We start from the raw sequence: 23,904 nt of genomic DNA, 5'->3' as shown, positions 1-23,904 counted from the left end.
CTATTGCCAATCCTCCTCCTTTTTTTCCCTTTTTCTCCCCAAGGCCCCAGTAGATAGTTGCATGCCATAGTTGCACATCCTTCTAGCTGCTGCATGTGGGATGCCACCTCAGCATGGCCGGACAAGCAGTGCCTCGGTGCACGCTGGGGATCCAAGCCCAGGCTTCCAGTAGCGCAGCACGATCACTTGACCGCTAAGCCACGGTGCTGGCCCCCAGTTGAGCATTTATATCAGAATATTTTATGGTGCGCTTCTTTTTTTTGTGAGGAAGATCAGCCCTGAGCTAACATCCATGCCAATCCTCTTTTTGCCAAGGAAGACTGGCCCTGAGCTAACATCCGTGCCCATCTTCCTCCAATTTATGTGGGATGCTGCCACAGCATCGCCCGACAAGTGGTGTGTCAGTGTGCGTCCAGGATCTGAACCTGGGCCACCAGCAGCCGAAGGTGCGCACTTAAGCGCTAGGCCAGGGGGCCAGCCCCCTATGGTGCACTTTTTTTTTTTTTTGTGAGGAAGATCAGCCCTGAGCTAACATCCATGCTAATCCTCCTCTTGCTGAGGAAGACCAGCTCTGAACTAACATCCACTGCCAATCCTCCTCCTTTTTTTTCCCCAAAGCCCCAGTAGATAGTTGTATGTCATAGTTGCACATCCTTCTAGTTGCTGTATGTGGGATGTGGCCTCAGCATGGCCGGAGAAGCAGTGCGTCAGTGGGAGCCCGGATCCGAACCCGGGCCGCCAGTAGCGGAGCACGTGCACCTAACCACTAAGCCACGGGCCGGCCCCTCCTCCTTTTTTTTTTTTTTTTTTTCCCCTAAAGCCCCAGTAGATAGTTGTATGTTATAGTTTCACATCCTTCTAGTTGCTATATGTGGGACGTGGCCTCAGCATAGCCGGAGAAGCGGTGCGTCGGTGCGTGCCCGGGATCCGAACCCAGGCCGCCAGTAGCGGAGCGCGCGCACTTAACTGCTAAGCCATGGGGCCTGCCCTGGTGCACTTCTAATGTTTGCAATATTATTAAACCACCCTATGCTATATCAATTTAATTTAAGTGATTTGATCGTTCTTGTGGGATAAAGGTTCATAAAAAAATGCTATAGAAATCCTATAGATAAACATTTGTAAAGCTGCTACTGCCATTGTACCAGTATTAAAATGTGTTCTACCCTGAATTTTTTACTACTTTTTATATCAGATTTTATATTGTACCCATTTGAGAATCCTGTAAATGCTGTGGCTTCATTAAACTATTGCTGATCATATGTTTCCAATGTTTATTTGAGACTGAATGACAACCAGAGTTGAAGACACCTAGAGAGCATAAACAACCAAGGTGCATCTGGTTATGTTTTTAAATAAAGAGTAATTTAAAAAACCTTTGGTTTTTCTCTTTTTTAACATTTTTTCACTAGAAATATAATACATACAGAAAAGTACATAAAACATAAATCTATAAATCATAAAGCAATCATGTAACCACCAAGAAAGAGATATTATAAGTGTCTTAGAAGCCCTGCCTGTCTCCCTCCCCTATCATAATCCCTTTCTTCAAGAAGTAAGTACTGATCTGCTTGCTACAATAAATATTTCTTTGATTTTACCCTCTAAGTATGCGTCCCTAAATGCTATGATTTATTTTGCTTGCTTTTGAACTCTATATAAACAGAAACACACATTATGTATTTTTTTGTTTCTGGCCTCTTTCAATCAACACTTAGTTTTAAGATTCAACCATGTTATTGTATAAAGCTATAGATTATTTTTGGTGTGTAAATAGAGTTATTAATTCATTATTGTTGATGATGTTTGTTAATGAACATTGGGATTGTTTCTAGTTTTGGGCTATTATGAACCATACATGCCGTTATGAACATTCTTGAGCATGTACATATATACAGGAACTACTCTAATGTGTATACCTAGGAGTGGATCTGCTAGGATATAAAGTATGCCTATTTTCTTTCTTTTTTTAATTGAAGTGTAATTGATAAACAATATCCTATTAGTTTCAGATGTACATCATAGTGATTCTATATTTATATACATTATGAAATGATCACCATGATAAGTCTAGTTACCATCTGTCACCATACAAAGTTGTTATATTATTGACTATATTCTCTATGCCATACATTACATCCCCATGACATTGATTTCATGACTGGGAGTTTGTACCTCTTAATGTGCCCATTTTCTAGATACTGTCAAACTGGTTTTCCAAAGTAGTTGTATCAATCCATGATTCCTTCAGAAAAGTATGAGAGTTCTTGTTGCTCCTGTTTTCTTCAAAGAGTCTTTTCTATTTGGTTTTTCCACATTTTGTTTACTTGGGAAATTCTGTACAATGTGTGTGGTTAATATACACTATTTTTCCTGGATTTATAAGTCAAGGAATTGTTAAAATGATCTTATATCAGCAAAGTCACATTCTGAACATAGCAAATAATCTACATGGTGAGGATCACAATATAATTTATGTGAATAAACATGTAGAATTTCTCATTTTAGTTGGCTTTCCAAAGAAAGACAGGATCTGGACATGTAGAAGTAGAGAAGGCAACAAGTAAAGAGCAAATAGACAAACAAAATCTTTAAAAATACATTTAAAAACCCACCCCTGGGCCGCCCCGTGGCTTAGCGGTTAAATGCATGTGCTCTGCTACTGGCGGCCGGGTTCGGACCCCATGCGCGCACCGACGCACCGCTTCTCCAGCCATGCTGAGGCCACGTCCCACATACAGCAACTAGAAGGATGTGCAACTATGATGTGCAACTATCTACTGGGGCTTTGGGGAAAGAAAAAAAAAAGAAGAAGGATTGGCAATAGATGTTAGCTCAGAGCTGGTCTTCCTCAGCAAAAAGAGGAGGATTAGCATGGATGTTAGTTCAGGGCTGATCTTCCTCACACACAAAAAAAGAAAAAACCCACCCCTACTCCTTGCTAAATTCTTGTTAGTAAATAAGAGTTGGTTGAGAAGAATTTATGGAAGCCCCATATAGCTTAATATTTTAAAAATAACACAATCATGACTTAGGACCCCACCCTTCCTTTGAGGATTAAATGAGATAATTCTTTTTTCCCCTCCAGTTTTATTGAGATGTAATTGACAGATAACATTATATTAAGGTGTACAACATAATGATTTGATATGTGTATATATTGCAAAATGATTACCACAATAAGTCTAGTTAACATCCAACACCTCATATAGTTACAAATTTTTTTTCTTGCAATGAGAACTTTTAAGATCTACTCTCAGCAATTTTCAAGCATACAATACAGTATTGTTAACTATAGTTACAATTCTGTACATTATATCCCCAGAATTTATTTATCTAATAACTGGAACTTTATACTTTTTCACTACCTTCACCCATTCTGCCCACCCCCAACCACTGGCAACTATCTACTTATTCTCTATTTCTATGAGTTAGGGTTTTTTAGATTCTATGTATAAGTGAGATCATACACAAATGAGAATTCTTTTTTTTTTTTATAACGTTATTTATTTACTTTTTTCCCCCGAAAGCCCCAGTAGATAGTTGTATGTTATAGCTGCACGTCCTTCTAGTTGCTGTATGTGGGACACGGCCTCAGCATGGCCGGAGAAGCAGTGCGTCAGTGCGCGCCCGGGATCTGAACCCCAGGCCGCCAGCAGCGGAGCACGCTCACTTAACTGCTAAGCCATGGGGCCGGCCCAAATGAGAATTCTTGATAAGGATTTAGCACAGAGCCACATACAGAGTAAGTAATATGTGCTTGATTATTATTTTATTGTCATTATTTACACCCCAAGTAAGAACTCATTAAACACAAATTATCTAACTCCATTTCTACTTTAAAACCACGAGTATTTCAAAAAATATCTAACCATTCAAACTTCCAATCAACTAAATCAAATATTGAGTTAAAGCTTTCCACATTTTTTTCAAGGAAGAATTTTTTAATATTATTACAAATTGAAGAAAGTGTTCACTGTAGAAAAATTAGAAAATACAGATATAAAAATAAAAGAGCATGTCCACTCAAAACCCCGCACACAGATTTTGTGTGTGTGTGTGTGTGTGTGAGAGAGAGGAAGACTGGCTCTGAGCTAATATCTATTGCCAATCCTCCTTTTTGCTGAGGAAGATTAGCTCTGAGCTAACATCTGTGCCCATCTTCCTCTATTTTGTACGTGGGATGCTGCCACAGCAGGGCTTGATAAGCAGCTTGTAGGTCCGCGCCCAGATCTGAACCTGCGAACCCCAGGCCACGGAAGTGGAGCGCAGAAACTTAACCACTACACCAATGGGCTGGCCCCTAAACACAGATGTTTGTAGCAGCTTTATTCATAATTGCCAAAACTTAGAAGCAACAAAGATGTCCTTTAGTGAGTGAATGGATGAATAAACTGTGGTACATCCAGATAAGGAAATACTATTCAGCGCTATAAAGAAATGAGCTATCAAATCATGAAAAACCACGGAGGAACCGTAAATGCATATTACTAAGTGATAGAAGCCAATCTGAAAAGGCTGTGTACTGTATGACTCCAACTATGAGGCATTTCGGAAAAGACAAAACTATGGAGACAGTAAAAAGATCAGTGATTACCAGGGGTTGGGGGAAGGGAGGGATGAATAGGCAGAGCACAGAGGATTTTCAGGGCAGTGAAACTATTCTATATGATACTATAATGGTGGATATATGTCATTATACATTTGTCCAAACCCATAGAATGTACAACACCAAGAATGAACCGTAATGTAATTTATGGATTTGGGGGCCATAATGATGTGTCAATCCAGGTTCATTAGTTGTAACAAATTTACCACTCTGGAGGAGGGTGTTGATGGTGGAGGAGGCCGTGCCTGTGTGGGGGCAGAGAGTATATGGGAACTGTCTGTACTTTCTGCTCAATTTTTCTATGAATCTAAAACTGCTCTTAAAAAATAAAGTCTATTAAAAAAAAACATAAAGAAGGGAATAAAAGGGCCAGCCCCGTGGCTTAGCGGTTAAGTGTGTGCACTCCGCTGCTGGTGGCCCGGGTTCGGATCCCGGGTGCGCACCAACGCACCGCTTCTCCAGCCATGCTGAGGCCGCGTCCCACATACAGCAACTAGAAGGATGTGCAGCTATGACATACAACTGTCTACTGGGGCTTTGGGGGAGTAAATAAATAAATAAAATTATATATATAAAAAAGAAGGGAATAAAAAAATGAAACAAATCCCATCACATTTTAAATATTTTGGTATATATATATTATATATATTGGTGAGGAATACTGGCCCTGAGCTAACATCTGTTGCCAATCTTCCTCTTTTTGCTTGAGGAAGATTGTCACTGAGCTAACATCTATGCCAGTATTCCTCTGTTTTTTTATATGGAATGCCACCACAGCATGGCTTTATGAGCAGTGTGTAGGTCCACACCCAGGATCCAAACCCACAAACACCGGCCAAGGAAGCAGGCATGCGTGAACTTAACTACTATGCCACCAGGTCAGCCCCCTTGGTATATATTTTGTTTAACATTTTGTCATATATTCTTCTGAGCCTGAGAAATTATTTTTTTTAAAGCTTCTACTCCATAAACCTTTCAAAATCACCGTCTTTCTTTTCCATTGATGTGAGTGAATCATCTTTCTTTACAAATAGGTCTGAAGAAGGAAATCTGTTCACCTTGCAAGATGTTTCTAGGGCCGTTTTTCTCAAACTGCAGAGTGTGTACCAATCACTAGGATTTAGTTGAAATGCATCTTCTGATTCAGTAGGTCTGGGTTGGGGCCTGAGATTCTGCATTTCTAACAAGTTCCCTCCTCTTTTTTCTGCACAATAGGCCTTGTGTAGCAAGGTTCTAGAGCTTAAATTAAACCATTTCTCTACTTTTGGAAGAGTCACTTGACCCTGCTTTTGCAGTGTTTTTGTATTCCTTGAAGTGCAAACTAACTGCTTCCAATTGTCTTTTTGATATCTCGTCTTACAGCCTCAGGTTGAGGAAAATCTTAAACGGGCTGTGGTGTAGGACTAGGGACAAGCTTAGGGAAAGACTAGGAGAGGAGGAGCGGGAGGCGGAACCTAAAGTGAAAGGACAGCAGGTACTGAAGGCGCGGGGGAGGGATTTCAAAATTGGACCAACGCCGGTTCGGTTTACAGGGCGGACCGGAAGGACTCTAGAGAAGTCTCTGCACCATGGCGGGTCCTGTCAGCTTGCGAGAGCTTCTAATGGGAGCTTCAGCGTGGACCGGCCCTGAAAGTCCCGAGGGGTCCTCTACGGAGGGCGGAGGGAGCGCAGCTGGCGGACCGGAGCCTCCTTGGCGAGAGGATGAGATCTGCGTGGTGGGAATCTTCGGCAAGACGGCTCTGCGACTGAATTCCGAGAAGTTCTCACTTGTGAATACGGTGTGCGACCGACAGATCTTTCCCCTCTTTCGCCACCAAGATCCTGGGGACCCAGGGCCTGGAATCAGGACCGAGCCTGGCGCCGTCGGGGAAACTGGTGGAGCCGGGGACCCTGGGGCTGGGGCCGAGGATGCAGTTAAGGGAGGTGGAGCCGCTGCGGAAGGTAACCGACCTGAGCCAGGCTCGCACGACTACAGCCTTCTGCAGGCATATTACAGCCAGGAAAGCAAAGTTCTATATCTTCTTCTCACTTCTATCTGTGACAATTCCCAGCTTCTGCGGGCTTGTCGGGCTCTTCAGAGCGGGGAAGCTGGAGGTGGCCTGTCTTTACCTCATGCAGAAGCGCACGAGTTCTGGAAGCATCAAGAGAAGCTGCAGTGCCTCAGTCTCCTTTATCTTTTCTCTGTCTGTCACATCCTGCTTCTGGTCCATCCCACTTGTTCCTTTGATATCACTTATGATCGAGTATTCAGAGCCCTGGATGGACTGAGACAGAAAGTACTGCCCCTCCTCAAAACAGCCATTAAGGATTGTCCAGTTGGCAAAGACTGGAAGCTAAACTGTCGACCTTGCCCACCTAGACTCCTTTTTCTCTTCCAACTCAATGGAGCCCTCAAGGTGGAACCCCCTCGGAACCAAGACCCAGCCCATCCAGACAAGCCCAAGAAGCATTCTCCCAAAAGGAGATTGCAGCATGCCCTAGAGGACCAGATCTATAGAATCTTCCGGAAGAGTCGTGTCTTGACTAATCAGAGTATCAACTGCCTCTTTACTGTGCCTGCCAACCAAGCTTTTGTGTACATAGTTCCCGGAAGCCAGGAGGAGGACCCAGTAGGCATGTTGCTGGACCAACTCAGGGGTCATTGTACTGTGAAGGACCCGGAATCTTTGCTAGTGCCTACACCCCTTTCTGGGCCCAGGCGATACCAGGTGATGAGGCAGCACAACCGACAACAACTTTCTTTCCACATTGACAGCAGCAGTTCCAGTTCTTCAGGGCAGCTAGTGGATTTCACTCTTCGGGAATTCCTATGGCAGCATGTGGAGCTAGTCCTAAGCAAGAAAGGTTTTGATGACAGTGTGGGCAGGAACCCACAGCCTTCCCATTTTGAACTTCCCACTTATCATAAGTGGATCTCAGCAGCTTCAAAACTGTATGAAGTAGCTATTGATGGGAAAGAGGAGGACCTGGGGTCTCCCACTGGGGAGCTAACATCTAAGATTTTAAGCAGTATTAAAGTCTTGGAAGGATTTTTGGATATTGACACCAAATTCTCAGAAAACCGATGCCAAAAAGCTTTACCCATGGCCCATAGTGCCTATCAGTCAAATTTGCCTCATAATTACACAATGACTGTCCATAAGAATCAGCTTGCCCAGGCTCTTCGAGTGTACAGTCAACACGCTAGGGGTCCAGCCTTTCACAAGTACGCCATGCAGTTACACGAGGACTGCTACAAGTTTTGGAGCAATGGCCATCAGCTCTGTGAGGAGAGGAGTTTAACTGATCAACACTGTGTACATAAATTTCATTCATTACCTAAATCAGGTAGCTAAAATTTTTCACCCTTTTGAAATCAAAACTGAGCTGTGTTTTTATTCTTGTTTTAAGCGAGTTTGTTCACTATGTATTGATATTTTAAAAAGAGAGCCCTACAGAAATTTAAGTGCGTCGGATTTAAATTTTCTCTCTTTCTACTGTAAAAAGAAAATATCAGCTATGATTACTAATTATTTTCTTGTATTTAAAGAATGAGCCCTAGGGCATTAGTAAACAACTATTAAATAATACAAAGTTTTAGAAAAACGTTAACATTTTTATTTTGGAGGTTTGGTGAACTAAAATGAATATAATGAAGTGTAAGGCCACCATGGTGATGATAAAATTTACTTAGAAACCCTAACATTTTAGATTAAAAAAACATATTTTATGTATTTTCACTTGTTTCTTCTGTTATGTGAATTTAGTCAAGGTTTTTGTTTTGTTTTGTTTGTGAGGAAGATCAGCCCTGAGCTAACATCTGCCAATCCTCTTCTTTTTGCTGAGGAAGACTGGCCCTGGGCTAACATCCGTGCCCATCTTCCTCCACTTTATATGGGACGCCGCCACAGCATGGCTTTTTCTTTTTAATTTTTTTTTCCCCCAAAGCCCCAGTAGATAGTTGTACATCATAGTTGCACATCTTTATAGTTGCTGTATGTGGGACGCGGCCACAGCATGGCTGGAGAAGCAGTGCATCGGTGCGTGCCCGGGATCTGAACCCAGGCCGCCAGTCGTGGAGCGCCCGCACTCAACCGCCAAGCCACAGGGCTGGCCCAACACAGCATGGCTTTGACAAGCAGTGCATCGGTGCGCGCCTGGGATCCGAACCCCGGGCCGCCGCAGCGGAGTGCGCACACTTAACCGCTACGCCACCGCCCTCGCCCAAGGTTTTTATGTTTTTGATATTTGTTTTTTCCCTTCTTATTTCCAAAGAACTGTTTGGAGAAATTTGGGGGTTAGATGCTATAGAATGCAGAATAAATTTGACTCTGCATTGTGTGTGTGAAATTAATAATGACTGTTATATTTTCCAGGAGAAAAACCAGAGGCTGATAGAAATCCTCCTGTGCTATATCACAATAGCCGAGCTCGATCAACTGGTGCCTGTAACTGTGGAAGGAAACAAGCACCTCGAGATGATCCCTTTGATATCAAGGCAGCTAACTATGACTTTTATCAGGTAGACTCTGAATTTTTCTTCTTTCTCCTCTTTTTTTTTTTGCTAACTACCATTTGACTAAAAATACATATTTTCAGGAGCAAAATGTCTAGAAAAGTAAAGGACTGCAGTGTGATATGTAAACAGGGGAAAGTTCTTTATATGTACTTACTTGCTTAGCCGTTAATTATAAATCTTGCTTTTTAGAGTGAAGAATATATTATTTTAAATGAAAAGTTAACAGGATTATTTATTTATTAATTTTTCTTCCTCTATAGCTTCTGGAAGAAAAATGTTGTGGAAAATTGGATCATATCAATTTCCCAGTATTTGAACCAAGTACTCCAGATCCTGCTCCTGCCAAAAATGAATCTTCTCCTGCCCCAGCAGATCCAGATGCTGATAAACTTAAAGAAAAAGAACCTCAAACCCAAGGAGAGAGCACAAGCCTAAGTTTAGCTTTGAGTTTAGGTCAATCCACAGATAGTTTAGGTACCTATCCAGCTGATCCACAAGCAGGAGGAGATAATCCAGAAGTTCATGGTCAAGGAGAAGTAAAAACTGAGAAAAGACCAAACCTGGTTGATCGACAAGCATCTACAGTTGAGTATCTCCCAGGCATGCTACATTCAAATTGCCCTAAGGGTCTCCTACCCAAATTCTCCAGCTGGTCTTTGGTTAAACTAGGCCCTGCTAAGTCTTATAACTTTCACACAGGTTTAGACCAACAGGGCTTCATTCCAGGAACAAACTATCTTATGCCTTGGGACATTGTCATCAGGACTAGAGCTGAAGATGAAGGAGACTTAGACACAAATTCTTGGCCTGCTCCAAATAAAGCTATTCCTGGAAAGAGAAGTGCAGTTGTAATGGGAAGAGGAAGACGGCGAGATGACATAGCTCGAGCATTTGTGGGCTTTGAATATGAAGACTCTCGAGGTCGGAGATTTATGTGCTCGGGACCTGACAAAGTAATGAAAGTAATGGGAAGTGGGCCAAAGGAATCAGCTTTAAAAGCCCTGAATAGTGATATGCCCTTATATATTCTGTCATCGTCTCAGGGTAGAGGGCTAAAACCACATTATGCTCAACTTATGAGGCTTTTTGTTGTGGTTCCTGACGCTCCTTTGCAGATAATACTAATGCCTCAGGTAAGAAATACGACCCTGTCCATTCTCAAGCAAAAAATGCTGATGCTTGTTTTGATTCTTTTTAGAAAGTACAGAATAATATCAAACTAATTATTTTGTTAAAAAGGTCTTAATTTTGAATACCTTTTATAACTAATATTCTGTTTCTTGAAAAATAAATTGTGGATGTGTTAATCAATTCACACTGTGAATTGACATTGTTGGTTCAGAGGCAGAACTTGAAATTAAAAATCTGTAGAAAAGCAGGATAATATTTGAAACTAAATAATGTAATATTGGATATGATTAGAGTTAGGAGTGTACCCATTACCTTAATCTTATATGTTCTTTGAACTTATTGTCTGTTTAGGTATTTATCTTTCAGGTGTTTCTTATTGAAAAATGTAAAAATAATTATATTACCTGTGTTTTTCAGGTTCAGCCAGGCCCACCACCATGTCCAGTATTCTACCCAGAAAAACAAGAAATCACTCTTCCACCAGATGGCCTCTGGGTTTTGAGATTTCCTTATGCATATGTAACTGAGAGAGGACCTTGTTTCCCTCCAAAGGAAAATGTGCAGTTAATGAGTTACAAGGTGCTCCGTGGGGTTCTTAAAGCAGTTACACAATAAGTGTTGTCCAGCCAGTTCAATCCTAGATTTGAGCTGGTTTTTGTTTTTAGTGTGTATATGGTGTTTTTTTTGGTATGTGTGTACTGTGTTTTCTTGAACCCAAAATGTGTTTTGGTTATAGAAGTTCAGTATTTGGACAATAATTGTTCCACTATTTCATGATCTTGTTGCTATCTACTGTAAATGGGGTTACAACTTACTAATAAACAAGATGCTGCTCCTGAAATTATCTTCAAAATAAGATGATCCAGGGCTGGCCCCGTGGCTTAGCGGTTGGGTGCGCGCGTTCCGCTGTGGGCGGTCCGGGTTGGATCCCGGGCGCGCACTGACGCACCGCTTCTCCGGCCGTGCTGAGGCCATGTCCCACATACAGCAACTAGAAGGATATGCAGCTATGACATACAACTATCTACTGGGGCTTTGGGGGAAAAAGTAAATAAATAAATAAAAACGACGACATCCTTAAAAAAAAAAAAAAAAAAGATGATCCAGCAGGTTATCTGGTAATGGTAAGAGGACTTAATTGCAAAAAAAGCCCAATTTTTAGCTCACAATTATGGTATATGAGTTAGATTGTTTTGTTCTTACCATTTTATTCTTGGACTGATAAGAGACCGTATTTTAAATGAATGCTCTCTGAACTAAAACTTTTTAATCCAAAATATTAATACACACTTTGTTGTTTAAAAATTCTTACACTGTGAAGCAATTTGCCAAGTAATACAAATCTTATCAATCTATGATACCTTTTACCAGCATCAACATGGTGACACTGTTATATTATCAATTAGATAAATGTGCAAAATAACATACCAAAATTCTAGTGTAATTGATTATATTTTCCTAGACACATTGATTTTGAAGTGCTGGGCAAATGGAATTGGAAATTTTAGTCTCAATATATATGAATATAGTATTTGTTTAAGATGTTTTGCTACCAGCTTAAAGCAGTTATTTAGATTTAGATTTTAAAATGTATAGGGAGAGGCTTAGCGGTTAAGTGCGCATGCTCCGCTACTGGTGGCCCAGGTTTGGACCCGGGCACGCACCGATGCACTGCTTCTCCGGCCATGCTGAGGCGGCATCCCACATACAGCAACATGAAGGATGTGCAAGTATGACATACAACTATCTACTGGGGCTTTGGGGAGAAAAAGGGGAAAAAAAGGAGGAGGATTGGCAATAGATGGTAGCTCAGGGCCGGTCTTCCTCAGCAAAAAGAGGAGGATTGGCATGGATGTTAGCTCAGGGCTGATCTTCCTTACACACACACAAAAAAATGTATAGGGAGAAACATGTAACTGGCAGCCAATTTAGAACTGTAATTTAATTAGATGTATTTTTATGCCCATTTTACTATACTTTGATTAGGAAAAGGAGAATGTTAGCCAATATGAAAATTAGTCTACATTCTTCTTACATCTCACCCTTATTTTTCATCCTTTCTTTTATATCTTTCATTCTTTTTATATCAATTTTAAAAATCACGATTGCTTTTGTACTGAATGTGGTTCTTGGTTGGTTTTATAAAATAGCACACTGCATTTGGGAAATACAGCTAGATTGCTCTGTAGGATATGTACTAATAGTTGTTTTGTTTTTTGAATAGCCTCTAAGACTTGAATAACAGGTTGTGTAAACTTGTAGATCAAAGGAACTAGAAGAAAGTAGTTTGTAAGAACAAATAAGTTTCAGAAGAGCAAACCTGTGTCTTTTTTCTTTGTTTCCTTTTTGATGTCATTCTGTATGGAGCAACTTTACATTCCTGCTTAAATCAGTAAATGATTTTCCTTGATTATTTTTAGCCACCCTAATTTGAATTTCTGTAGAGTTTTGAAATACAAAATCTTTAGCTATTTGTATTTGTATAACTTGCTTAAAAGACAAGTACAGCACTTGTTTGCTTTTATCCATAAATAGGTTTACAGAGTGTTGCATTAGAGAAATGTGGACTATGCAATTTGTGTTGCTTACTACTCTTCTCTTTGGTCACATAAACCTTCAGCAAATTTCAAAAGTGATGATTTTATTAAAGAAATTGTATTTCTTCTGTGGCAGCACTTGCATTGTGCTTTGCTTAGCAGAATTTTTTTTATTATTGAGATATAAGCAGATGTTTCAAATTGATTCTTTTTTAAGAATCACTAGGTCAGAAGGGACTTCACAGGACATTCTTTGGCCTATTGGTAACTCTTTTGATGTGTCCATGAAAAGTTGTATAGAATTAAAATTTTTAGGAAATAAATCATATCTTATTGAAGGAGTGCTTACTATTTAAAGGACTAATATGATACATCATTTTGTAAAGTAAATTATATTATTCTAACTTTAAAATTGGCTTCACATGTTGTTTTACCTAAAGTTAGGTTCCCCTGTACTACTTAAACAGTGAATCGATACTAAAACAACAACAACAAAAAAGACTTCCAAGGAACAGAAAACAAAGAAAATTAGAAAAATAGGACTAGGGAAGCCTGATTCATAAAAATAACAATAGCTAGTCTTTATTGAATGGCATACAGTAATAATAGCTATTTCATGAATATCTACTTATTATGTACTTTACTAACCGTTTTGCATGCATTGCCTCTAATCCTCAGAACCCTGCAAGACAGATATTATCCCTATTTTATAGATCAGGAAATTAAAGCTTGAAGTGGTTAAAAAATTTGTCCAAGATCACATAGCTAGGGAGTAGCAAAGTCAGAATTTAAATTGAGGACACTGATTTCAAAGCTGTACTCTTCCTGTGTTCTGCCTTAGGAAATATAAGAACAGAAACTTCATGTCAGTTCTTCCAACTGAATATTTTGACTCTGGTCTGAATGGCTGAGTTTTTAATGTGGGGAAAATTATGTATGCTACCCCCAAAACATCTGAGTTTCTCTTAAGAGTGTGGATCTTGATTCTCTCTAAAACTGTATTGAATCTTTATATTCTTATACCCTGTCCTGTTCTGTATTTTCTCCTGTATAAAATAGTGCTGTAGTAGATTGAAGCCAAAAAAAAAAATTGACTCCACCATTTAAGAAACCTGAATAATTTACTTAATTCTTGAGTATTATTTTCCCTAAAATGGTAATGGTAATTCCTATTTATCACAAAGGGTGGTTGTGAGGATTAAAGGTATTATATATAAAGCTAATAGAGAGGCACATAGATAAATTATTTTTTTTTTGTTTTGTGAGGAAGATCAGCCCTGAGCTAACATCCATGCCAACCCTCCTCTTTTTGCTGAGGAAGACTGGCCCTGGGCTAACATCCGTGCCCATCTTCCTCCACTTTATATGGGACACCGCCTCAGCATGGCCTGACAAGCGGTGCATTGGTGCAGGCCTGGGATCTGAACCCCGGCCGCCGCAGCAGAGCGTGCGCACTTAACAGCTACGCCAGGAGACCCGCACCAAATTCTTGATAATAATTATAATTTATCTTAAATTTACTTTTTATACTTTTTTTTAATAATTTTATTTATTTATTTATTTTCCCCCCAAAGCCCCAGTAGAGAGTTGTATGTCATAGCTGCACTTCCTTCTAGTTGCTGTATGTGGGACGTGGCCTCAGCATGGCCGGAGAAGCGGTGCGTTGGGTGCGCGCCTGGGATCCGAACCCGGGCCACCAGTAGCAGAGCGCACGCACTTAACTGCTAAGCCACGGGGCCGGCCCTTAAATTTACTTTTTAAAGTTATCCTGTAATTCTAATAGTTTGGGAGATGGTGAGTAAGTCTCTGTTAGTTTTAATCCTACCTTTTATAACCAGGTAAACAGTGCCTAGTACATGTAAAACACTGTGGTAAGCCCTATGACATATAGCAGTTTGGTAAACATGGTTTGTACCTTCCTGCTTCTATCTTTTGTGGACTTTCAAACTGGGTTTAGTGTTTGTTAGTTTGTTTATGCTTTATATAAAGCATCTTCTCAAATCCCTTGGCCATTTAATTGCCCTTTTCTGTTCTGTCTCCCACAACTTTGTGCCTGTCCTAAGATGTGGCAAATAAAACTGCACTAAGTTTTTGGAATGCTGCATAATTTTGCACAAAGGCCAGCTAATAGTTTATGTTTAATTTTCAATACTGTTAATAATGTTTATTGGCCTAAGTTGACACAGCAGCTCATTGGGTTGGTGTCTTGAGGAAATAATCTTACTGCATCTCCTAACACTGGATCCCATCTAAAGCTTCAGCTTATTGATCTTTAAAATGGGGATAATAACTCCTTTATCTACCTCAAAAGATAACCATGGTTCAGACACTTAAAGATCATATTAATTGAAGTCCTTTACAAATTCTAAACTGTTTTATAAATATAAGGGATAGTTATTCCTTGTTTGTTTGTAACTGATAGCTCAGATCCAATCATCTTCTAAATGCATTTTAAATATTTTCTCCAAACATTTCCATACTGAAAATAATCCTGCCTATAGGTATAGCAAAAAAAAAAAAATTTCTATTTGAATAGGTATAGGAAAAATGTCTATAGTGTAAATTATATCCCGTGGTTCCTTTTTATTCCAAACACTCTTAGAGGACTATATTATGTCACTTGATTATTACTTCCTTTCTTCTACTAAATTATATGTAATTGAGTATCAAATTATTTTTATCCTTTTTTTTTTGCTGAAGAAGACTAGCCCTGAGCTAACATCCGTGCCAATCTTCCTCTACTTTATACGTGGGTCTCCGTCATAGTGTGGCTGACCAGTGGTGTAGATCCCTGCCGGTGATCCAAACCCGCAAACGCCGGGCCGCTGAAGCGCAACATGCTAATTTAACAACTATTCTGTGGTGCCGGCCCTTGTTTATCTTTTGTCTTATCCTAGCTCTTTTCTCAATATAAAAGACTACCTACTTTATAATCTCATTTAAAACAATTGTTTTTGGTTTTGAACATACTTTTGCTGTTTTTGTAAAACTAATATTTAGTCCTTGTATCCATCATTAAGAATTTTTTTAAACAAAGCTAAGAGTAAGTTATCTGTAATTCCACTGCTCTGCTAGTGCTCTTCTAATCGATTGCAATATTTTAGTGAATATCCTTCTAAACATCTTTATGCATACATGCACATGTAGATACGTATTCAATTTTACATAGTAATTGCAATCATAGAATACATCTTGTTCTGTAATCTACTTTTTTTCACTCAGCTTTTTTTCACTCATTGTCTACTATGCGGTGCACATTTTTCCTGTAAATAAATGGAAGTCTAGGGGCTGGCCCTGTGGCATAGCGGTTCGGTGCGTGCGCTCCACTGCTGGTGGCCCGGGTTCAGATTACATTACACACATGGGCCCAGGTACACTTCATTTGCCAAAACCATCAGGAATATGCTAGTGAGGGGCTGGCTCTGTGGCGTAGTGGTTAAGTGTGCGAGCTCCACTGCTGGTGGCCCGGGTGCAGATCCCAGGGGTGCACTGATGCACCGCTTGTCAGGCCATGCTGTGGCGTCATCCCATATAAAGTGGAGGAAGATAGGCACAGATATTAGCCCAGGGCCAGTCTTCCTCAGCAAAAGGAGGAGGATTGGCGTCGGATGTTAGCTCAGGGCTCATCTTCCTCACAAAAAAAAATAATAATAATAATAATAATAATAAATAAATGGAAGTCTGTTATTAATGGCTGCATCGTTTTCCCTTATCATGATGTGCAAAATCTGTCCTTTATTGTTTGATATTTAGGTTTCTTCCAATTTAGGGCCCCTACAAACATTGATAGGACACCATGGTGCATACATTTTTTATTAATACTTGTGAAATTTTCTTTGTAAAATAAACTCCTGGACCTGGGATTGATGGACTAAAGGATATACACATTTTACATTTTGATACATATTGCTAAATTGCCCTACAGAAAGTTGAACCATGCTCTAACCTAGTATCAGATTCTCATTGTCATAGTTGGGAATCTTGATGGCAGTCTGCCAATGTATCAGCACACTATTACAGCAGTTTTCTTATTTTGAATAGTATCACAATTTAATTTATTTTATGGGTTCCTTCAGAACTCTTGGGTAAATCCCTTCTAGTCCCAATGATATATGTTCTTAGTCAATTACATCTGCTATCTAGAGCACTAATGATTTGGGCAATGCAATTGTACATGTGGTTGAAATGACAAGTTAAGGAATCATTGGACTAGAATTCAGTGTTCTTTCCACTGTACTGCTTCCTGGATCTGCTACCTCTGATACAATTCTAAGGATAGTTTTTAAGTGGGAATTTCTTTAATGTCTTCTATAATGTCTTCTATAGTGTCTTCTATAAAGAGCAAGACTATTTTTTTAAATCTTTTGCTTTTCAGAAGATCAATACTATCTTCACCCCCTTGAACTGAATTAAGATTGGTGACCTTTTTATTATAACATCAGCCACTATCTGTGTAGTCTTGGGAAAACTACTTAAGACATGAGTTTTCTATTTATAATGAAACAGGCCGGTGATTTCTGATACCCTTTCTTTTTCAACACTTTTTCCCTGTGATAATTGATTTCTTGTACTAATTTCCTTTCTTGGTTTAAGTAATCTCTTATTAACTTTGGAGCCTCTTGTAAATTTCCCTCAAAATATGACCTTCTTCCACTTGGAAGACATTTCTGGTCATATTGGTACAATTTTTTAAAATGTGCTTTTCTACTATTATAGCTTGCCTGTTCTTTCATTTTCTTGGGCCTCCAATAAGGTATATGTGCTCCCGCTTGGTTACTTATTTTGAGTAATTCTGTATACTTTTCCCAATTTTTTGGTGATATTTTAGAGAAAGAAACTATTTTATCTTCTGACATTAGGCTTTACTTATATAGGATACTTTTAATGCTTTCATTTTACTTAATTAGATCCTCAGAACAGCCCTATGAGGGTAGATACTGTTGTCCCCATTTTACAGATGTGGAAACTGAGGCTTAAACTAAGTGATAGGCCCAAAGTCACTCAGCTTGTAAATGTATAGCTATGTCTGTGGGTTCAGGGCTCTATCTGCTAAGCCACAGGTGCCTCTATATTTGAAGGTTAAGTATTCTTACATAGATTTTTTTTTTCTGGTAATGTTTATCATATACATGTGTCTATACTCATCATAAATAGTAGTCATCAAATTTAAAGAAAAGGTGCTATCAGGTGAGATTTTGGAAAAGGGAAACAGAACCATGCATATCACCTGATTTATAGGATATAATTTGACAGCCCTAAACAGATGCTTTCCTTAATTCCTAACACGGCAGTGTTTTTCAACTCAGGAGTTTCCTTAAAATGTTTTAATTTTAAAAGTTTGGTTGTATTTGGAAATTTTTATACTTAGTTCTTTTTCTTCTACAAAGGCTTCACCATTTCTTTGGGTATTTTGGTGTTAGATCAACAAAAAGACTACTACTGGAGGTAAACTGATGCAAAAGTCTTTTTCAGCTACTTTAAAAAATCTAATACAGGGGCCAGCCTGGTGGTATAGTGGTTAAGTTCGCATGCTCAGCTTTGGCAGCCCAGGGTTCACCCGTTTGGATCCTGGGCACAGACCTATACAGAACTTGTCAAGCCATACTGTGGCAGTGTCCCACATACAAAATAGAGGAAGATTGGCACAGATGTTAGCTCAGGGCCAATCTTCCTCACCAAAAAAAAAAAAAAAAAGTAATACAAGCCCCTGTTTTCAAGAATCTTCTAAATGTTATTTAGTCCTCTCAAAGGAAGCTAGAATCTTTGGGAACCAAGATCATTAATAGAATGTGAGAGTTGGAAGTTATCATATAGTAAAAAATTCCTCATTTTATAGATAAAGAAACAGGACTAAGAGTACTTTGCTTAAAACCAGAGACAAGAATCACAAGATTTTAAATAATCACTGTGCATTCTACCTCTGTGGGAGACAAACTCTTCTTGCCAAATCTCCCTCAGCCCTAGGTTAATTCTTTTGCATTTAAATGTGGCTCTTCGAGTTTTAGTAGTTTGGAATGTGTGAAACGAAAGGGAAACTAGTTGGGGCTTGTGGAATTTAGTTTCCAGTCTTCCTAAGAAGTGATAACCTATAACTTTGTCAACTTTCCCTTATTTTAAATGGACTTGGAAGTCAACAAATATTCCTATACTGCCTATCGCGTACAAGACATGGGGATTGTTTTTTCTTAGTGAAATAAGAGAGGGCTCCGTCCCTCAAATACTTGACTGACAAACTAGTACATTTTATGGTATGCGTGACAATAGGGAAAGTTCTCTCTTGGTTAGACAAATGGATGGGTTTATTGTTTGTTTAGCAAGCTTTAACTCCTCCGTCAGTAACAGTTCTTCACATTTCCTAGAGTAGGGGCAAAGATGCACCTGAAAGCTTTCCTTTCCGATGTGTATTTTTTAATTACGTCAGGCCTTCCTGAAGGCTATCCTTGAATAGCCTTTCTGCCTGAGTGATGGCGAAGGCACTAGCAGGTTTCCAAGTTTTCGCCTCAGTTCCTGGAAGCGCTGCAGGTCCGACCACAAAGCTAGGTGACAGATGCTCACGACAAAACCTCCGCAGGTTCCTACCCAGCATCCGGAGCGCGCCTGCGTGCCGGAGCCCCTTTGTTGCTCGGACGCTAGGGTCCGGATGCGCCTGCGTAGTGGCGCGGCGCGGACAAGTGCGCTGTGCCGCTGGCACCGGCTGGGGGCGAGCAGCAGCCGCCGCCGTCGCCGTTGGGACCGCCGCAGCGGAGTTCGGAGGGCCGGAAGGTGGGAGACTTCCCACACGGTGGCTGAGATGTCGTCCACCGCGGCTTTTTACCTTCTCTCCACCCTGGGAGGGTACTTGGTGACCTCATTCTTGTTGCTCAAATACCCGACCTTGCTGCACCAGAGAAAGAAACAGCGATTCCTCAGTAAACACATCTCTCACCGCGGAGGTGAGAGGGGTCCCCAGAACCCGATGGCGGAGGTGGGGGAGGCTTTTTTTTCCGACTAGAGCTGAGGGTTCTTTGGAGCTTCGCAAGAGGCAGGCGGGTGGAAATACGTGAGAGTTTGAGGAAGAATGGGGTTGGGTGAATAGGGGGCTTCCTCGGAGATGAATGCGATGTGAAGGGAAGGTCTCCCGAGGGAACGAAGGGGGTCTTGAGACAGAGCCAAGGCGGGGATCTCTCGAGTGCGGCGGTGTCAGGGGTTCTCTGGAGGAGGAAGGACCAGAGTGAGAATGCAAGGTAGATGGAGCGTTTCTCGGCGAATGGAAGGATGATCGCAAGGTCCCTTCCTAGCAGCGAGGCACAATGGGGGAGCGCCGGACAGAGCCAGAGGTACCCCGCGCAGGGTAACCGGGAACAGGCTGCTCGGAGCGAGCCAGTGGCTGAGCTTGTAGGAGAGCCGGGGCGACGAGTTCCAGGGTTGAGGAACTGCGTGAACCTGCAGCGTGCTGCAGCCCGAGTGTCTGCGGTCACTGGGGGCGGGTCCTCCCCCCACCGTCACCACCTCTGAGCACTGATAATTGAGGAGAGGGAAACCGAGTCCCTAAGCCGGGGACACTTCCCAAGGTCACAATTAGAGCTTGGGCTGCACTGGGACAGAAACTGGAGCGTCCTGGTTCCCAAGGCTGCAAAGCTTGCACCTTTTTTGTTTAAGCCCCACCCCGCACCCCAGCGATGACAGGTGGATTTCCAAAAGACAGAAAGGTGATTTAGTTTATGATAGGAGAGTATTGTTTAAAGAACACAAAGAAGTTTCTTTTGGAAAAGTGTCTTCCCCCAAGGAGCCTAGATGGTCCACCCTCTGATTTCCCAGACAGCAGGCCAAATCTTTCTCTTCATTATTGTGTAATAATGTGTCTTTATTTCATTTCAAGCATGATGTATAAAATGTTGTGAAATTGGATTATTTTAATCCATTTTAACTGTCCTTTAAACATGAATGTTAAACTAGGTTAAAATTGCTTGGAATTTACAGTCTAATACTTGAAATGGTAAATTCTAGGCGTTTACAGTCTAAAACTTGATTGAGTACCCTAACTCCTTTTCTAACAAGAATTGGACAAGAATAAGGTTCTAAATACCACGGAAATACATTAGCATTCTTCTGATGTTTTATCAGTTAAACATAGTTCTGAAGAGTAACTTCATTAGTTATGCTAGTCTCCCACTCATGAAAAGCATCAAAGGTTTTAAGGGGTCACCAGCTAAATGCCGTGTTATTGCTTATTTGGTTTATCTGTGTATTAAACTGTAGGATAACATATGACTATTAATGTGCCTTCAACCATTAAAGCCAAAAACCAGCTTTTAGTGTTTAAGTTGTTGCTATAGAAGCAGTTTTCAATGGTAGTATTCCTATTTGGGGGATAGGTAGTACACACTGTGGTTGTGTTTACTAACTTTAAAAAAAGAAAGTGTGCTTACTAAAAACCCAAACCAAAACAAAACTAGACCCTCTAAAAAGCCATCTAAACTGTCATTATGGATAATCTAAATTTTATTTTAGGAGAAATACATGTTAATCTTTGAAATTTTGTTACACTCTACAGGTGAAAAAAAAACAGCACTCTCTAGAGGTTAAAAAATGTGTGGTGGGTCAATGCAGCAAATATCAAAGCCAGGATAAGCTAGACCTGCAATTCTCATTTACTTTGGGAAATAATCTTGAAAATATTTTCTCCCTACATATTAAGTCATTTCAGTTGTTTCAGTTTCACTCCTTATATAAAAATTTCCATTATTTGTAAATGTGGCATCAGTAATTGTATATTCAAAGATGTTACAGCCTTTCTTGGGAATCGTGTTAAATAGTATCTGCAGACTCAAAATCTGTTTACCTGTCTGACGGTCCTAAAGAACTGCAGTAAGTTCCTACGTGTTAGTGCTTAATACACTTTTGTTGAGTATGTGCACCAAATAATACAGTTGAATCCAGAGTGGTAGAGGAGATATTTACTAAAGAACACTTTGTAACTCAAGATACTAAATTTCTGGAAAATAATAGACTAGGAAGGAGTCACCTCCTTGCTTGCTTTTCAGTCACTAGTCTCTGCATATCGCTAACATTTGGGCTAATTCTCTATTGCCCTAACTGCAAATACTTGATATTTCATGTAAACCAGGTGTATGACCATTCCAAGATTGAAACATTGATCATTATATGAGTATAAAGTAGATACACCTGAGTTGGTATAACTTGAAACTCTTAATATGTACTATATTATGTCTGCTATAAAAGGATTATCACCTGAGTGAGATTCTGGACCTACCACTAGTTAGCCTTGAGAATAAGCCTTAGTTTGCTTATTGATACATGGGGACCAATTGCCTTGCTTCGCTCTGGTTTGTTATGAGGATTAGGTATATAAAAAGCACTTTGAAAACTGTAAAATGGTTGAGAAATATAAGCATGGGTACAGGGGATCTACATGTATTTTGCAAGTGAACTTTGAGTTGATTGAGAAGGAATGAGATCACCCTATACTTATGTTTTCAGAGTTTGAATGAACACTTTCACCTTTTACTACGATTGATTATCCGTAAAAGTGGAAAATACTCTAATATTTCAAAAATTAAATGCTGTAGGCTTGCTTTGTTCATTCCTCTTTAAAGCATACATTGTACTGCATTATATTGTAATAAGATATGTTAATACATCTGCTTCTCTTGCTAGACTGCGAGTTCCTCAAGGGCAGGTTTCAGATTTGATTAATGCTGTGTCTCTAGCCTCTAGTACAGACTTTAACATATAAGTAAGTAATAGCTTATAGTCTGCTAATTCTCTACTGCGTGCTAGATAACTTCCATGTGTTTCCTAAATTTATTTGACTCAAAAAAGACTTTTTTAACTAAAGTGTATTGATGAAACACCAATAGGACCAAAGATAAACCCTTTGGATTAAATGGAGAGCAAGCAATGTTCTCAAAGGCCATTTTCTTAATTTCTGTGTGAAATACAGAGTAATACCTTATTAGCAGTGGCGTCATTTATTCTTTATTTAATAGTGCTTTCCTGCTTAATAAAGCAAACTAAAATGTACTTATTTTCAGCAGTGGAGATATATACGTATATATTTTAAACTGTATACAAATTTAGAAAAATACAGTTATAGAAAAATTATTGAAATTATGACAAGATACAAAACAAAAACCATTTGTCATTGAAGAGAGTGTGCATTTGGTGGTTAGTTGGTACATTTTTCTGTGCTTCTGTGCTGTTAATGTGTTTAATTTTTTTCTTATATCTGCAAATATAAATTTCACTAGTTTTTTCCCCTTGAAATATAGAAACAATTCTGCAGTGTTCCTGGGAACCCATTTTGAGAAATACTCTTTTGCGTATGCCGTCTCTAGACCTTATGAGCTCTTTATGCTCGTATATAAATCATATATACTCTTTCCAAGGCACACTGTAAATGTTGAATGAACAAATGAATTTAAAAATGAAGAAGGACCTTACCTTCTTGCTTGATTTACTGAATAACTCCATTTTGAGTTAAGTTAGGATCATATCTTCAAACACATTCAGATATGTTTTATTTGCACTAAACTGTCTTTTCCAATATCAGAAAATATTTAATTTTGGAGGTTGTTCTTTTGTGGCTGATGCACATTGTCATATTTGTCATTGGTTTTATAAATGTCACACACACATATATCATGTATACAAAGATGTTAATAATAGTGATGGTTGGAGCATAAGTATAAAACAAGTCTACAATGTTTGTCGAATGTTTATTGGTATATAAAACATTTAAGAGGTAAAAAGGAAACTGAAGAGATATTTCTTTCCTTAACAGCATTTAAATCTAATTAACAATACAAAAGAGAATGTTTCTTTTACTTTTCCTATCCTATCAGAAATTAACCAATCACAAAGTAATTATGAAGCACTATATAAGAGAGGAAAAGTTAATATAGAATGAAAAATTGGGAAGTTTATTGTGAAGCTATAAATAAAATGAATTGGGAAATTTCAGAGAAGGTTTTCTCAAAGAAGTGAAAAGTGTGAACTGGTGAAGAGGGAAGCAGGAGGACATAAGCAGAGGAATTATGAACAAGTTATATTAGGACAGCATGTAAAATCTGTTATTCTCTTCCACATTTCATAATTAATCAACTTCATAACTAATTAAAAATTAAACT

At 39.5% G+C, this 23,904-nt stretch overlaps 2 protein-coding genes across 4 annotated transcripts in view; both read left to right on the top strand.

The window, feature by feature from the left end:
* The first annotated feature begins 6,158 nt into the window (after nt 1–6,158).
* SMG8 (SMG8 nonsense mediated mRNA decay factor) lies at nt 6,159–11,056 on the top strand. The gene is made up of 4 exons (XM_058560540.1): nt 6,159–7,936; nt 8,965–9,110; nt 9,368–10,240; nt 10,656–11,056. The coding sequence occupies exons 1-4, from the start codon at nt 6,178–6,180 to the stop codon at nt 10,851–10,853; spliced, it is 2,976 nt and encodes a 991-aa protein (XP_058416523.1). The 5' UTR covers nt 6,159–6,177; the 3' UTR covers nt 10,854–11,056.
* An 8,413-nt stretch (nt 11,057–19,469) lies between these two features.
* Nucleotides 19,470–23,904, top strand: part of GDPD1 (glycerophosphodiester phosphodiesterase domain containing 1) — a 40,199-nt gene continuing 35,764 nt past the window's right edge. Inside the window, exon 1 of one of the 3 annotated variants that reach the window (XM_058560548.1) lies at nt 19,470–19,707. In XM_058560548.1, the coding sequence (XP_058416531.1) occupies nt 19,566–19,707 (142 nt within the window). In that variant the 5' untranslated portion in view covers nt 19,470–19,565. The remainder of the gene's footprint in view (nt 19,708–23,904) is intronic. The other 2 variants (XM_058560547.1, XM_058560546.1) reach the window with 2 other exon arrangements.

The sequence above is a fragment of the Diceros bicornis genome, chromosome 18, assembly GCF_020826845.1.
Source record: "Diceros bicornis minor isolate mBicDic1 chromosome 18, mDicBic1.mat.cur, whole genome shotgun sequence".
Taxonomy (NCBI): domain Eukaryota; kingdom Metazoa; phylum Chordata; class Mammalia; order Perissodactyla; family Rhinocerotidae; genus Diceros; species Diceros bicornis.
This window is presented reverse-complemented; position numbering and strand designations above follow the sequence as displayed.